A 16054-nucleotide genomic window follows, 5' to 3' on the forward strand; every position below is an offset into this window, starting at 1 on the left:
CAAATGTACAGCTCAGGGCAGTGAAATATAAAAGCTAATTTCTTTGCCATTTTGGCATTTAATTAAGCACTGCACAGCCTCTGGTTTTCTATTCAATTCAATTTACTTTATATTAGTATATTATTTTATTTTCATTATTGCTTGTGTTGTCATGTCTGGATGATAATGATTTGTTAACTTAAATTCGATTTTGAGTTGTATTTTGTGTGACTTACAGTGTGTCGATTTTGTTTGTTTCATTTATTTTGTGACTGTAGATTTAACTTGGCAAATTCATACATTCTTTTTCTCAGACAAATTGGGGAAAACCTCATCGTGCCCGGCGGGGTGAAAACCATTGACGCCCATGGCCGCATGTTGATGCCGGGCGGCATCGATGTGCACACACGTTTCCAGATGCCCGATCGAGGCATGACGTCTGCAGATGACTTCTACCAGGGGACCAAGGCCGCACTGGCTGGAGGCACCACCATGATCAGTAAGTCTCGCTTGTCTGTGATTATAAGTTTGTGTCCTCTTCTGTCAGAGAATCAGAGCTGAGCGCGACGTCTGCAGAGCATCCTTCCCCACAGTGATGCTTCATTCACTGATTGGTTTTAATTGAAAATATCTTAATGAGAACAGGAGGGGTGCCAGGCCTCTTCGTGACCGAGCCAAAATATAAAACCACCCATCTGCTCTGAGGACTCAGAGCCACGAGGTGCTGACTGCTGTTCAGACTGAGCCAGGAAGTGAATTACTTTCCCTTTGGACGCACACATACTGCAGACTGGTCGCTGTTGCTTTACAAACCTTACATGGCTGCTGCTGTTCATGTATTTTTAGGCATCTTAATCTTATAGTTCTTAAGTTTGTTCAGGTTTCCTCTTATGTCCTGACACAGGCGTCACTGCTGAGTATTAGTTCTGCTATAAAAAGATAACAAAGTTAGATGAAAAGTCACAGAGGCCCTCCCTCTGACTCAGCAGCTACATCCTCGCATCCATCCTCTCCCCTCTGCAGAACAAACACTCCCAGTCTGTCATGTCACCTCAGGCTGAATGCTGACTGCTGCAGACTCAGACAGGTCTGGAATTGGGACCTCATGGCAGCCTGGTGACCAGAATGTCAGTGGTGGACAAAGAGACAGTTTGAAAATGTGATTTAAGAGCTCAGGAATTTGATTTAAATCAGATTTCAAATCACAGATAAAAACCATAGAAACCAACCATGTTCCATGTGGTCCAGACTCAATAAAATGCATCTGATGAGACACTTGTGACCACATGAATTAGTGCTGAAATTACTAACTGATCTGTCAGCCGATAGAAGACTACACAATAAAAGCTCCGAGAAACATTTTCTCAACTATTTTCTGTCAGTTTACATACTAAAAGATTAATCTGTTGTTTTCAAAATTACAGTTGACAGATTGATTTGACTGAAATAATAGTTAGTTGCAGTTGCAATATGAACACACATGCTTTCCTGACTCTGCTGAAGGGCGATCTAATGATCTGGGTCCTCTGCTTAAGTAGATATGAGCCATTATATTCAGTCACATGTGTCTGAAAAGTAACATCTCCAGATGTAACATCTTGAGTCCATATAAGTTATCTTTGGGTGGTGGAAACCATAAACAGATGATGTTTGTACTTTGAGCCCAGGCTCTGGTTTGAATCGAGGCAGGAGTCATGTGTGTGGTTATTTTCAAAGATCAATTCACAAGTAGTCACCTGAGACAAATTTGGAACAAACCAGGCTGGTGTGAACTGTGATCAAGTGTCTCATTTGGGTCTAGACTCAACATCAGAGGATCTGGATATTATCAAATATAAGATCAGAGGGTCTGAGTCGCTGTGTTTGTGTTTGTGTCCAGTTGACCATGTGGTGCCTGAGCCCGGCATCAGCCTCATCTCAGCCTTCGAGCAGTGGCGCGAATGGGCTGACAGCAAGTCCTGCTGCGACTACTCGCTGCACGTGGACATCACTGAGTGGCACAAGGGCATCCAGGAGGAGATGGAGACTCTCGTGAAGGATCACGGTGCGACCATCACCTGACGCAAAGTCACATTTAGAGTTTCTCAGATTGTTGTGTTCTACCAGTTTCACCTGGACTCATTATTTTTAAAAGATAAAATATTTATTCCCACATTTATTCCTATCAGTCATTTAAACATTTTCAGAAAATTGCATATGCACACTTAGTGTTTAAGAACCTATTTTGATATAAAATATTCTCATTTTGTTTTTAGCAGGAAGAACAGCAGCAATATAGAAACATGACTAAAAATCCCACTAGTGGCCTCTAGAGGCTGAAATGTTCATTACACCCCAGAATACAAAGACAACAAGTAGCCAAGTTACACCATACACCAGGTTTTTTTGTACAAAATTGGCAAATTTACAGTATTTTATTCAGGGGAGATGGGGTACTTCTCTGTCTCAGCTCCACTTTGGGATTTTGTCAATATGAAGTGGTTTGAAGCAATTAAAACAGTATATTTGGAGATCATCATATCATCATATCATCATACCTGACTCATTTTTTATACCTCACTCAATTTTTTGTAAAAAATTTTGACGTTTTTCTCAGTCACAACTTTATAGTCAGGTTGTTAAAAAAACCCTCTTCACTTTCTGCTTTAAACCTACCTTTCCCTTGTGGTTTTAACATTGACATCTTTTATGTTTTTTAGGTGTCAACTCTTTCCTGGTCTACCTGGCTTACAAAGATGTTTTCCAGCTCACTGATGCTCAGGTGGGGCCTCCCTTCTTCTCGCTGTCATTTCTTTCTGTCATATAATGTGCTACTGAGAAACAGAAGAGACCCCAGATTTACAACAATTTTAAAAACATAAATCTTACACTAAAGATCAAAGCAGATCTCTTTATCCATTTTGGCTGAAACTCTCCTTCATTAAATCTAATTAAGCTGGAATTATTCTTTCACATGAAAGTTGTGCTACTCTACATGAATCATTGATATGAGACGTGACAGCACATAAATGACTCCACAGACAAAGATGAAACTGTTTATTGAAGCAGCATTTGTTGGATTAGCCAACATAATATCTGAATCATAACTTGTTTATAATTCCAGATTGAGAGCTCAGCCAGAGGAATAACAGTGCTAAAACAAAAGAAAGTATTGTAGATATTTTTGTCATCCTGCCAAGATGTTCAAAACATTAATATTTGCATTTGTTTTAACTGGCAACGCACTGCACAGTGGCATGAAGAAATAACTTGAAGAAGCACAGACAGAGATTAGTAGCCTACAATAAGTCTGATAAAAGTCATATCTCATATCATAAAAGTCATATCTCAGTCTTGGTTCTGGCTCTTGCACTCGTCCTACAGTGTGAGTTACAGTTGCAATCTGTTTGTGTTGGCGAGGTGTCATTTCACACTGATTATCTGCGTGTTTCTCTTGGGAGAGTGATTGGATAATGAAAGCCACATATCCATCCGAGTATCTTTCTGACTCATGGTCAGAATGAATTAATCCCACTTGAAAGCTGTTTTGAAAACAGATCCGTGTTGGTCTTTGCACCTGTGTGAGGAATGCTCGCAAGGCCGGTGCAGCCAGAGTTTATCATTTTCTCTCCTATGTCAAACTTTGATGGCTCTTTATTGCCGCATGTTTGGCAGCTGGGAGATGATGACTCATTCAACACGTCAGTTTTCCTCTCAGTCTGTGAGGTCATCTTAAACAATCAGTGTGGGAGACTCACATACTGTTTGTAATTCTGGGCCAATGTGTCATTTCATCACAAAAGTATTTGGAATCATTAAGGTTATTACTATTGTCTGGTTGATTTTACATCATTTTTAACACTGCAGTGTAATTAGAGAATTAGTGTAAATACAGTAGGTCTGATTGTTACTGCAGTGTCCATTATTCAATATTAATACTGGAAAAAGAACATGTTTTTGCAAAAACAATCAGTTGATTACTTAATGGTGAAATAACAAGATTTATTGACTTTTCACTGATCTATAAAGTCATTTTTCAAGGAAATTAGCCAAACCTTTTCTGGCTTCACCTTCTCACATGTGAGAATTTTGCTGCTTTTCTCTGTTTTATATGATTGTAAATTGATTGTCTTCAGGGTTTGGACTGCTGCTTGCACAAGACAAGCAAACATCACCTTGGCTCTTAGACTTTAATTATTCATGAAAAAGTTATTAGGTGCAGCCTTAGTTCATAAAATTGTGTAACTGTTCAGAATGACATATCTGAGAGAGTTGAGAACAACTACATCAGAGACATGCTAGTTTTAATAGAAATGAGTAAGAAAGTCTGTTTAACTCGGCTTGCTGATTGACTTTGTAAAAATGCAAATATTAAGATAAAGTAGCATTTCATCAGTATAGTTATGCTAGAGCACAACAAATAGCTACATCCATGTTAGCAGCTCTGTGCGGATCTTCTGACCACTTTTCCTTGATCTGGATCTATCCAGATCTATCTGACCAAAAGTGGTCAGAAAGGACATAGGATGTTATTTTAGTGACTATATGACTGCAGCCACTGGGTTAACCATGCACCCAATCTTTGTTTATCCTGTTAGCGTGCTAAGATTTGCTAATTAGCACTAAACACAAAGTATGGTTAAGGTTGTATGTCATAAGTTTTGTAGATATTTAGTGATTAACTTACTGGATATTGGACAAATTTTTAATTTTGACTTGATCATGGCACTACATGAAATGTCAAGGGACATAAAGATTCATTCAGTACATTCAACAGTCATCTAGACATTTTATACTCAGAACAACACATGCCAAACTCATGGTAGCACTAGAGGTACTGTCAGGTGACCACTAAAGTCATTAGAATTCATCTTCTGAGGACCGTGAATTTGTGTATGTAATTTCACAGCAGTCCATCCCGTAGTTTTGAGATATGTCGGTGCCATACCTACAGCCATGTTGCTAGCATGGCTAACATAAAGAAAGAGAAAGACAGCATCTTCTCACAGTGGAACTGTAACAATACACGCAGGAGTCTTTCTTTTTTAAATTATAAACTAGTCTACAGCTTAAACATTCTGCCGTGATGTTTTTATCAAAACTTTATTGAAAACTTTGCCAGCAAAAAAGTTGGTGCATCAAAAATTATAACTGTGTCTCTTTGCTGCAGGTGTACGAGGTGTTCAGTGTGATCCGTGATCTGGGAGCCATCGCCCAGGTGCACGCTGAGAATGGAGACATTGTAGCTGAGGTACGACACTTCAATCCATAATGAGCTGGGATCTGCAGATGAAAAGACATGTGACTTTCTGCTCGGTGTTGCCCTCAAGATTGGCAGCAAAAGAGAAAATATAGCCCTAAGCCTCAAGACTCAAGGCTTTGCTCAACACCAGCACAAAGGCTGACAGCTTCTCTGTGTTTTATAAAACCCTGTTAAAGCTGTGACACATCATTTTCTCCACAGTCATGATGAAATGTTCAATCCTGAGCTCTTAATAGCCAACAGATGAGGATGAATATTCAAGGAGGTCATGGCCATGCTTCATTTTTCACTGCCAAGGCTGGTCCTGAGGAACATGCGTGCACCTGCACATGACTCAACATCTTGAATTTCCACGGTGGTTTGTTTTGTGTGTGATCATCTGTGTGTGTGTGTGTGTGTGCATGTATTTATGTAGGAGCAGCGCAGGATTCTGGAGCAGGGCATCACTGGGCCTGAAGGACATGTGCTGAGCCATCCTGAGGAGGTGAGACAGAGTTTCAGCACTGTGGATACTGACTGACCTGTTGTAGGGTGAAAAGCTGGTTTGATTTTGGGAAGTGACAGATCAGTTCATCTCTGAGTTGTATTTGTAAAAGTCTCGCACATTAGGATGTGACCTTACTATTCAGGTGTGGAATCTGAATAGAGAGTGACATATTACAGCTGTGTTTTTTGCTAAAATTTCTTAGGAATTTCCTTATTTTCCTAATAGTAGATAATTATTTTTAGTGATTTATAGAAAGGTGATTTAAAACCTCTGGCAAAAATCTGAGAAAGGGATACCCTGAAATGGCAAAAACAAAAAGTAGAAAAATAATCCCAAACAGACAAGATGGGGAATCCAGTGTTCTTTCTGCTTGGAACATTTTGGTGGTGTTTTAGTGAAATCATTTGTCAAAATAAGTTGCCAAGGTTCTTCTAAGTGTTTCACCTTATTTTTGGTTCTGTGGATGGGAAATCCATGTCCTGGCTTTCTTGCCAAGAGTTAGATGAGAACACCGAAACCACTCTCATGTCTGTATGATGAATATGAAGGTACAACCTGCAGCTGGTTAACTTAGCTTAGCACAAAGCCTGGAAACAGGGAAAACACCAAATCTAGTTATGTCTGAAAGTAGCAAAAATCCACCTACCAGCATCTCTAAGATCACCAACATGTTACATAGTGTTTGTTTAATCCTTACATAAACTGACAAGACACGGTCACTTCCTTGAGCTAGCAATGAGCTGTTTGTTTATGCTAACTTAAGCTAAGGTGCTTCCAGTAGCTTCCTGTTCAGCTACTGAGATATGTGAGTGGGATCAACCTTCTCCCTAACCTTTGGTAAGAAAATGAAAAAGTTTGTCACCAAAAATAATAAAGTATTCTGTTCACTTTAAGGATAGTTCTTTAAGATTTATGCAATTATTTTCTTTATAGGAAAACTTGGGATAGTTGATTTTATAAAGTTGATTTATCTTATCGAAAATCTTTAATACATTCTGAGAGACCACTAGCTGCGACGTCATCAAACATCTCCCCTACTCAATGTTTTGCATCTTCACATGATCCCATGAAATTCTGAAAAAATGATTATAAACACAGGACTGTGAGACACATGTGGTGATCATTAGTAAGATAAGGATGAAGCAGGGCTCCTCAGTGAGTGAGGATGAAGAAAAGGACTCAAGCTACTGTTTTTCCACTACTTCTCTCTCTCCTTCAGGTGGAGGCGGAGGCTGTAAACCGCTCTGTGACTGTGGCCAATCAGACCAACTGCCCTCTGTACGTCACCAAGGTGATGAGCAAAAGCGCTGCTGATGTCATCGCTCAGGCCAGGAAGAAGGGTGAGACACTAAAACCCTGTGCTAATTAAATCAACATTTCCTGCTGGGTTTGTCATTATTTTAATGTCTCCTTTGCAAAACTATAAAACCACAGAGATGAGACTTAAAACAAAACCTCAGTCTATTCCACTAACACTGACATTAGAACTTAATTTGTGGATTTCCACAATTAAATTTAGGGTTTGGACTAGAAAACGCCTGCTCAGATAAAATTGCTCAATGCTCAATTCCAATCAAGTGTATTCACAAAAGGGATTTTACAGAAAACAGACACAAACAAGTACAGACAGTGGTTAGAGCATGTATATGTATGTGCACCACTGGAAACATTCAGTGGTCTACATGACATGAATGTAACAAACTAGGAGCATAGCATGTGGTGTTATAGTGGGACTGAACTTTCAGGCACTGTGGTCTATGGAGAGCCAATCACGGCAAGCCTGGGAACAGACGGTTCACACTATTGGAGCAAGAACTGGGCCAAAGCTGCGGCCTACGTCACCTCCCCTCCCCTGAGCCCCGACCCAACCACACCAGACTATCTCAACTCTCTGCTGTCCTGGTAAGAGGATGATTCAAACATTCAAACTGGAGATACAGCAAGAAATGTCAGAATGACAATATGTCAACTTTGTGAAAGGCATTTTCTCCTAGAATTATAATGTCCTCTCTTCTCTTTTTCTATCTCTTGACCTTCTATATAGTGGTGACCTGCAGGTGACAGGAAGTGCACACTGTCCCTTCAACACTGCCCAGCGTGCTGTGGGCAAAGATGACTTCAGCTTGATTCCTGAGGGTGTCAATGGCACTGAGGAGAGGATGTCCATCATCTGGGACAAGTGTGTGGTATGTATTTCTATACTTTTCCAACCAGGAGTGAGGCATAATGTGAGCTGGGGTGAGCAATACAGATAAAATCACGTTATATGTAACTTTATATCATGATATCTGTATCACAATATAGAAAATCAATTGAGAACCTGTTTGTGGATAAAATAACCAGGCTGTTTTTGGTTTGTCTAGCGAATTAAAGACCTCACAAATCGAGGTACTTCATCACATTGATGCAAAAGACTCACAGGACAATACACATGCAAAGAGACAGGCAAGAAGAGGGGCAAAAGTGTGTGGGTATAACAACACACATAAGCAAAATCATGGAACAGTGAAACACACAGTAGTTCACACTATGCAAGATTGATTGACTAAACATGGAAGAAAATGAATGACAGGAAGAAGATCAACACAAGACCTAATGTAAAAGGCTGTGATTCCTGTACCGCTCTCACTCTCAGCTCTGATTCATTTCAGGTGACAGGTAAGATGGATGAGAACCAGTTTGTGGCAGTGACCAGCACCAACGCCGCCAAGATCTTCAACCTGTACCCCCGCAAGGGTCGTATCGCCGTGGGTTCTGATGCTGATCTGGTGCTGTGGGACCCAGACGTCACGAAGATTATCTCCGCCAAGAGCCACAACTCGGTACGATCTTTGCTCATAAACACATAACTGATAACAATAATTACACCTCAATACAAGTGAGGCCTCTTGTCTTTGAACATTAAAGCCACAATTCACCACGGTGTCTTTTTGGTATCACCAGTGGGGGGTGCTAAAGTGAGAAAGTACCCCAAAAGTATACACCTACTTTTAGCCATATAGTGTAAATATGGAGGTAACGTTGCTTCAAATTAAAAGTTTATCTTCTTTTTAGAAATCCAGAGCGAGGTAGTGATTCTGCAAACTATTCTACTGCGTGATAGATATTAATGATAACAGTTCAGTTAATGTAATTGATGGCAGCCAGAGCTGGTTTATTAGTCCACTTTTTATGCTGTAAGGGACGACTCTGGTTTTATGGCCGTCCGACTGCTGAACAGGGTGTGGGCCTCACACAGCGTCAAGGGAGTGATGTCATCCTTAAAATCTGCCAGAGAACTGGAACACATCATTTCTGATTGTTAGCAGGCACATCACTGTGTATCCTTGTGTGTGTGTGTGTATAAGAGAGACAGAGAGACTATTGCTGCGTATGTTCTTCTAATCCTGTCATGTTCTTTGGTTTCTTTTTATTCCACACTTGGTCAGAAAATGACGGACTGATGTTCATGGGAGAAACTGCTCATTTGGAGTGTTTATGTATGAAACTTTGAGAGTCTCTGAGTTGTGTGTGTGTGTGTGTGTGTGTGTGTGTCACAGGATAGCCCGGCCTACTGGTGATCTCATTTCAGGCTTTCAGAGTCCACCAGATTACCATGACCTCAGCTTTAGCTCCAGTAGCTTTTTGGAGAGAGGAGTCACATAGTACAGCTTCCAAATTGGTCACACAGCAACCTCCCCACCCTCCTGGTCAACACACACACACACACACAGACACAAACACACACACACACACAAACACATACACACACACACACCCAAACACCTAAACCACTAAAACAGCCCATGTTTCTTCTTCTTCTTCTTCTTCTTCTTCTTCTCTCTGGAAGTACTGAAGCCTCTGTGCCACATCAGTTGTTTTCTCCTCCAACGATTAGCTTTGCTTTCTCTGTTAGCATTAGAAGTCCGAGGGAACACTTCTAACTCCGTGCAAGTTAAATCAGTTAAGCTCCTTTCACAAGTGCACTTTAATCCGTCTGCATTCTGGCAATTTTACATGGTGGCATCATGTGTGAACACAAATCAACATTGCTCTGGCAATTTTTCAGATAAAGACTGAGTGAGATTTTCATAAATCTGGGAACTAAAGCAACAACATTCCCAGTTACAGCATGTGCCACAGGGAGGTTACATCATCATCTGGAGAAGATGAATCATTTTATCTCTGCTTTGAAGGTATTTCTGTGATGATTTGTTGTATCGACTTTCATGATATGAAGCACAAGCAGCTGTAATAAAACATAGCAGGAACACAGCTGTTGGCCAGACAAGAACTTCACCATGCTTCAAATCTAAAAATCACCACAGTTCTACCTGGTATAGTCCTGATGCAGTGTACAAAAGGTAGACTTGTCACCTACTCTAACATTATCATTCCTCTCTACAGACTGTGGAGTACAACATCTTTGAAGGCACAGAGGTGCGCGGCGGGCCTCTGGTGGTGATCAGCCAGGGCAAGATCGTCTTGGAGGAGGGGAACCTTCACACCACTGAGGGCTCAGGACGCTATGTGGCCCGTAAACCTTTCTCTGACTATGTCTACAAGAGGATAAAGGCTCGCAGCAGGGTACAATACAGTGTTTTTCCTGCTAGTATCTGTGTTTAGTCTTTGATTGTTAGTGATGTCCATTCAGCAGAATTTCCATTGTTAAGAGGCCACTTTAACATAAATGTTGCTCTGCACACCCAGCAATTTTTATAATGATTTATGATTGTTCTGTGGCAAGCTGGAGGATGTGATACAGCTTGTTAGGGATTAGCTGTAAATGTGCATGCATCCTTCTTGGAATGGATGGATGGAATATTTCCTTGTTAGTTTTCACTGCCATGACTGTTGCGTCTTGTTTCCCAAAATGCAGCTGGCCGAGCTGAGGGGTGTCCCCAGAGGACTGTATGACGGTCCGGTCTGCGAGGTGTCAGTCACCCCTAAAACCATGACTCCTGCCTCCTCTGCTAAGACCTCACCTGCCAAGCAGCCTAACCAGCCTGTCCGTAACCTGCACCAGTCTGGATTCAGTCTATCTGGTTAGTGACATGTTGAAGGAATGGTTCAATTGTGTGTGCCTAAAGTCAACCAAGCTCACTCAGGCCCATTAGTTTCTATGCATGCTGTGTAAAAGTCTGATAAACATTGAGTTCTATTATTGTTGTTTGATTGAATAATTTATGGAATCAATTAGCAGTTCCACTCAAAAACAGAGATACACAGAAATAGAGTTGGAAAAGGACAGAATAACAAAACTCCATTTTACTTTGTTGACAGCAGTTTCAAGGAAAAATGAAATGGTGCTGCTACGTGATGCTATAAACAGTGATGAATTGAACTAAGCTATGCTAAGTTTACCGCACAGCATTTTGTCAAACTGTAAACAGATACATAAAGAGCAGCATTCAGCATTTATGGGAATAATTTTACACCAGATTCATTCCATCTGAACAGAGTCACAGTGAAAAAATAGATTCTTTTACGACATGCTAATGTGAAATTCATGCAGAGTTCAACGCAGGTGAACGTTGATTAGAAAGCAAGCTAGTTTGTGTCACAGGCACGCTAACTAGCTTGTCATGCAGAAGATTTTTTCTCCGTTGCTTTCTGGTATGACCAGGCCCACTGAGAAAAATGTATAGAAAATGACCTCCAAAAAACTCAGTTTACTTTAATGTGAACACAACCTTGAACTTTCCCTTTTACCACACAGGTGCTCAGATTGACGACAACGTTCCTCGCCGGAACACCCAGCGCATCGTGGCGCCCCCAGGTGGCAGGGCCAACATCACCAGCCTGGGTTAGAGTGCCAAACCTCGGGCCGCTGAGGAGGAAACAAAGATTTGAGGGAGGCCGGCCAACAGGAGCTGATGGGTCGAGAAACAACATCACGACACCGGGAGCCTCTCCCCTTCACAGTGCCTGATTGGGCCGTCTGTCAGCCTCAATCTGTCACTTCCTCCTCTGCCGCTTTTTCACATACCCACTCTCCTCTTCCCTGAAACCTGATCCTAGAGGACACAGCTAGAAACAAAAAAACAAAAAAAAAAGGTCTGCCTCATGATGGAAAAAAGAGAAAAAAATGAAAACACTCTTTATTTGACACTTTTGACAGCATTATTTCATTTTTTTTATACTGTACTTTCTCCCTGCCGTGTATCCTTTTGTTGTTTTAATAGAGAGGGTCGAGCGAGACTAAACTGAATTAATACAGTTAGGAAAAGACGATCATTTTCATGCAGGATGTCCATTGTATTTCCATTCTTTCTTCTCATTTTGGGAGTAGTATAAATGGAGCATGGGTACAAAACCAGTATTGTTATTTTCTTATTTTGGTTTTAAATAGGCCACACAGTAGGTTGCTTGAAATTTAACAGTCTCATAGTTTATTCAGCTGACAAGAATCTAATACTTCCCTCAAGCTGTCGACTATCTGTGATTTGTATTATGTCGCATCTCAATCGCTTCGCTTACCAGTGTACTGCCATCTGTCACACACTGCTACGATCGATATCTAATTGATTATTTGCTACGAGGATGGCCTTAAGATTTGAAAAATTGAGAAACACAGCAATCTTTTATTAGGATTATAGGCACTCACTGCTCTGGCTCTCATCTCATGTTTTCCCACCTGTGGCTTAGCTAAGGTACAGAAGTAAAAAAACATATTCTGTATTTGGCAGCTGCCTTAGAGCTTATGAGTTGGCGGGAGAAAAGTCTTGTGGAGCAGAGGAAGCTTTTGGCAGGTAGTAAATAGAGCTTTATGCCTCATCTCTGAGCGTTAGGCCATCGTTAAGTGGGAGGATTGAAGGAAAGATTTTGGGGAGGAAGGAGAAAGTTGTATTCGCTGTCACGTCAAACTCAACCTTTCCTTTGCCTTACTGCTTCTTAATGCCGTCCTTTTAGAGAACTTTTAGAAGTGCGGGGGGAAGGTGCCATTCACTACGCAGCTACATATTTCCCAGTTTGTTTGCATTCCTGTGAATCATAAAGGTCCAAATTTTTTGCGATTGACAAATGTCGAAGCATCTGATAACCGTCCATCACCAACCAGTGCATTTACATACAGAATGTTTCTCCTCCTCCAAATGTGACTGTTTTATACTCATCAAAATCCCTCTTTCCTTTCTACTCTTTATGTGCCTGAACCCACAGAAGTTGTACTGATAGTTTGATTTTTTTCTTCTTGTTTTGTTATTCTTATTGAAGTAAGTGAAGGATGTAAGATAAAAAGATGTAAAATAGCCAGGATTAACCGATTCAAAGGTGCCAGATTTTGCGCTTTCATAGGGCCTATTCTGCCGGTAGAGCCCCTGTAAAGACAAAAAATGCTCGATATCTTGAAATGTTCTAATGTTTTAGAGTTTTTAACTTGTTGTCAAACTGCTTTTTAGTGTCATTCTGTATTTAGGTGCCTAAGGGCTGAGCACTATTGATTTACGCTTGAAAGTAGACATGAGCTAATGTACTTCTGACTAGTGTGCAGTGTTGATGTGCGAGGGATGGGACACGCACAGCAGGCTCCTGTACAGCACTCTTTACTGTTGTGGACTTGATGTCGCTACGGGCTATGCTGAGCACTCATACGTTCTTGTTCCATTTTTTTTTTCCTTTTTTTCTTTTTTTTTTGCATGATCTGGCTTTCATTAAGCCAAGCAACTGATTTCCTGTGTTCCCGCTTATGTCAACAAGGTCTTGGCCACCAGTCACCATCTTTCTGCAGCTTTTTTCTTCCCCATGACTCAACACGGAGCAACACGCTCAGCCTGGACACAACCAGGGGCCAGTTACGTAAATATAGATTAAGACTAGTCTAAGCTTTAGACTGGGCTTAAATTCCTCAGTTAGACGTCTGATTAAGGCATTAATACCAACTTATTTTCAGTGACCAGTTAACCAGCTGGTCAAAAGTTGTTGCTGTTGCAGCTTTAGCTTTAGTTAGCAATTGGCCACATCAAATAGTGTGACGAGTCTTTGTGTTGTCCTTTGCTTTTTTTTTTTAACATTTAGAGGTGACTCACTTGTATAAACATGTTTGTACCCGTGTGTGAATGATGTAACACACTAATGAAAGGTTGATCTAAAAAAATTCAATGTTTAAAGACCTTTGGGGACTTTTAAAAACAGTAACTGTCAATTACATGAGATGAACCACACGTCAAAAGTCAAATCTCCAAAGAAATACTGAGGACGTGACTTCAGTGTCCTCAGGAGCTACAGCCCTGCCCACAACACATTGTGCACTTGGCTATTTGCTGTAAATCAGTCTTAGCTCTCAGTGTCAAAGCTGGTCTGACTTAATATGAGATTCAAGTCTGTCTTTATGCAACTGGCCCCTAACTCACACTCTTACATACATATATATACAAACTTACACCATATCTGTTTGTGCTTTCAACCCCACTTATCCAGGCCTCCATTCTGATCTAACTGGAAGCCTATAGAAGGCAAAGTCCGTCAGCGTTACGAATGGTATACGTATTTAAAGAATCCAAAGCAGGGGGAGATTGTGACAAATGCATGTCTCTGAAGCATTCAAAGATGAGACAAGATAGGAGTGGGAAATGGAAACTCGATCTCCTCGGCAACTCACACATCACGCGACAAGGTTTCTGTAAGTCAGGAGTTGGGAATTTTACCCCGTCTGACTAGGCTTTACTTCATCCACTGTGGTCTGCTTTGTAGATGCCATATTACTCACTGCATCTACACTATTTAGGCGGGAGTGTGAATTGGTGAGGTGGGGTGAAGCCCTCAAACAAGGCAGCAAGCATTGCTCAACTGAGAGTAAAACTATGCCTCTTGTACTTGTGTATTTTCCATGTAACTCCTTCCTTTCAGTTTGTCTTTATCTGTACTTCGCTTCCTTTCATTCTCCCTTTTTTTTCCTCTCCCTCCCTCCCGCCCTCCCTCTCTCTCTCCCTGGCCCTTTTGTTGTTTCTGGCTGTTGCCGTGGTGACAGACCCCTCCACTCTCTCGGGGTTCTGCTTTTTGTTTGTCATGGCAACGCTTGTCAGATTGGAGGTTGCCATTAGCAACCCGCACTGACCTGGTGCTATTAGTACAGCTTACACACACATACATACACACACATTTTTATAATTAGTCTGTGACAGCACTGCACCATTTCTACATAATCCTGTGCTGAGTTGCGTGGAACCTAGAATCCTCTACTGCTTAAAAAGAATCTATTAGAGTTGAAAGCACACTGCAGACTATGGTAGTAACACACTCAACACACACAGTACACTAAGTCGCACACACACTCTAAACGGCAAACAGCCGTTGCTGTGATGCAGCACCCATGCCTGAAGAATTGACTTGGATATTAAACACCAGCTGTCAACGCTGGCATCCTCGCCGTGTCCCATGCCTCCTCAGTTTACACACATACACAAACACTAAAACACACACTTATACTCCTGTAATGCTCTGTCAGCTTGGATGCTTTTTCTATGCCATATTATGCTAATGATATATGAGTGATATGTATGTACACTATGTGCTGCAGACTGAGAGGAGCTTCCGTCCGTTCTGAGGTTGTTGATGCTGTTGAAACACCTTCTTGCCCCCTCCCCGAACCCATTCATCCCCCCTCTGTAAGCCTTTCCCCTTTGTGAAAGTGAAACTGTGTGATGGTATTCGTCTTGGTGGCTGTGGGGTTCCTGGGATGCTTGCTCACTATGGAAAAAGTGTCAAATCCCATGGATGGTGATGTAAAAAAAGAAAAAAAAGAAAAAACAAGGACTTCAAAGAATTAAAAAATAAGAAAAAAAGGAGTCAAATCTCTCTTTCCTCTGTTTCTGACTTTTATGTTTTAGTCTATACAAGCAAGACTACATTACCCCAGTCCCAGTTAGTTGATACTAGGTTTGAACCACTTCTTTTTTAAAGGTAGTGCAGCATAGTTTAGTGGTGTTGTAGTGCACCTACAAGTTAGTCTTTTAACCTAAGCTGAACTGAGTGCACTGGGTCACTATTGTCACTGACCACATCAGCAGCTAATTCCTGAAGATGCCAATGTCTGCTCAAGTTGAGGCTGTACCTGATCCTTGTTTGGCTGAAAGCATAGGTGTTGCCAGACCCCTTTTACTGGGGTGTGTGCCCCACTATAAATGAGCTGTGCCCCAGTATTGATTCACCAATTAATTTTCAACAACAATAAAAGTTTATCATTGCATTAATTCAGCAGAATAGATGTATTTCCACTCAAATGTGTAGCAAGAGTCTTAACTCCAAATAGAAACTATAGCTTTACACGTGCACATTCTGTGCATCACACACACAAAGCGTCCCCATGTGTCAGTGCGTAACACTTGTGCACAGTTTGCATGGTGGGGGGCCTGTGACCCAGTAGCGCT

General features: G+C 41.2%; 1 protein-coding gene across 2 annotated transcripts in view; it reads left to right on the plus strand.

Moving 5' to 3' along the window:
* dpysl2b (dihydropyrimidinase like 2b) overlaps positions 1–15472 on the plus strand; it is a 30216-nt gene extending 14744 nt beyond the window's left edge. For both annotated transcript variants that reach the window (XM_018677749.2, XM_018677751.2), the window contains 12 exons: positions 294–478; positions 1859–2023; positions 2679–2740; positions 5129–5209; positions 5637–5705; positions 6928–7048; positions 7454–7610; positions 7753–7894; positions 8360–8530; positions 10095–10274; positions 10567–10732; positions 11407–15472. In XM_018677749.2, coding sequence (XP_018533265.1) covers positions 294–478; positions 1859–2023; positions 2679–2740; positions 5129–5209; positions 5637–5705; positions 6928–7048; positions 7454–7610; positions 7753–7894; positions 8360–8530; positions 10095–10274; positions 10567–10732; positions 11407–11498 — 1591 coding nt within the window. In that variant the 3' untranslated portion in view covers positions 11499–15472. The remainder of the gene's footprint in view (positions 1–293; positions 479–1858; positions 2024–2678; positions 2741–5128; positions 5210–5636; positions 5706–6927; positions 7049–7453; positions 7611–7752; positions 7895–8359; positions 8531–10094; positions 10275–10566; positions 10733–11406) is intronic.
* Positions 15473–16054: the final 582 nt, after the last annotated feature.

The sequence above is a fragment of the Lates calcarifer genome, linkage group LG9 (genome assembly GCF_001640805.2).
Source record: "Lates calcarifer isolate ASB-BC8 linkage group LG9, TLL_Latcal_v3, whole genome shotgun sequence".
Lineage (NCBI taxonomy): Eukaryota > Metazoa > Chordata > Actinopteri > Centropomidae > Lates > Lates calcarifer.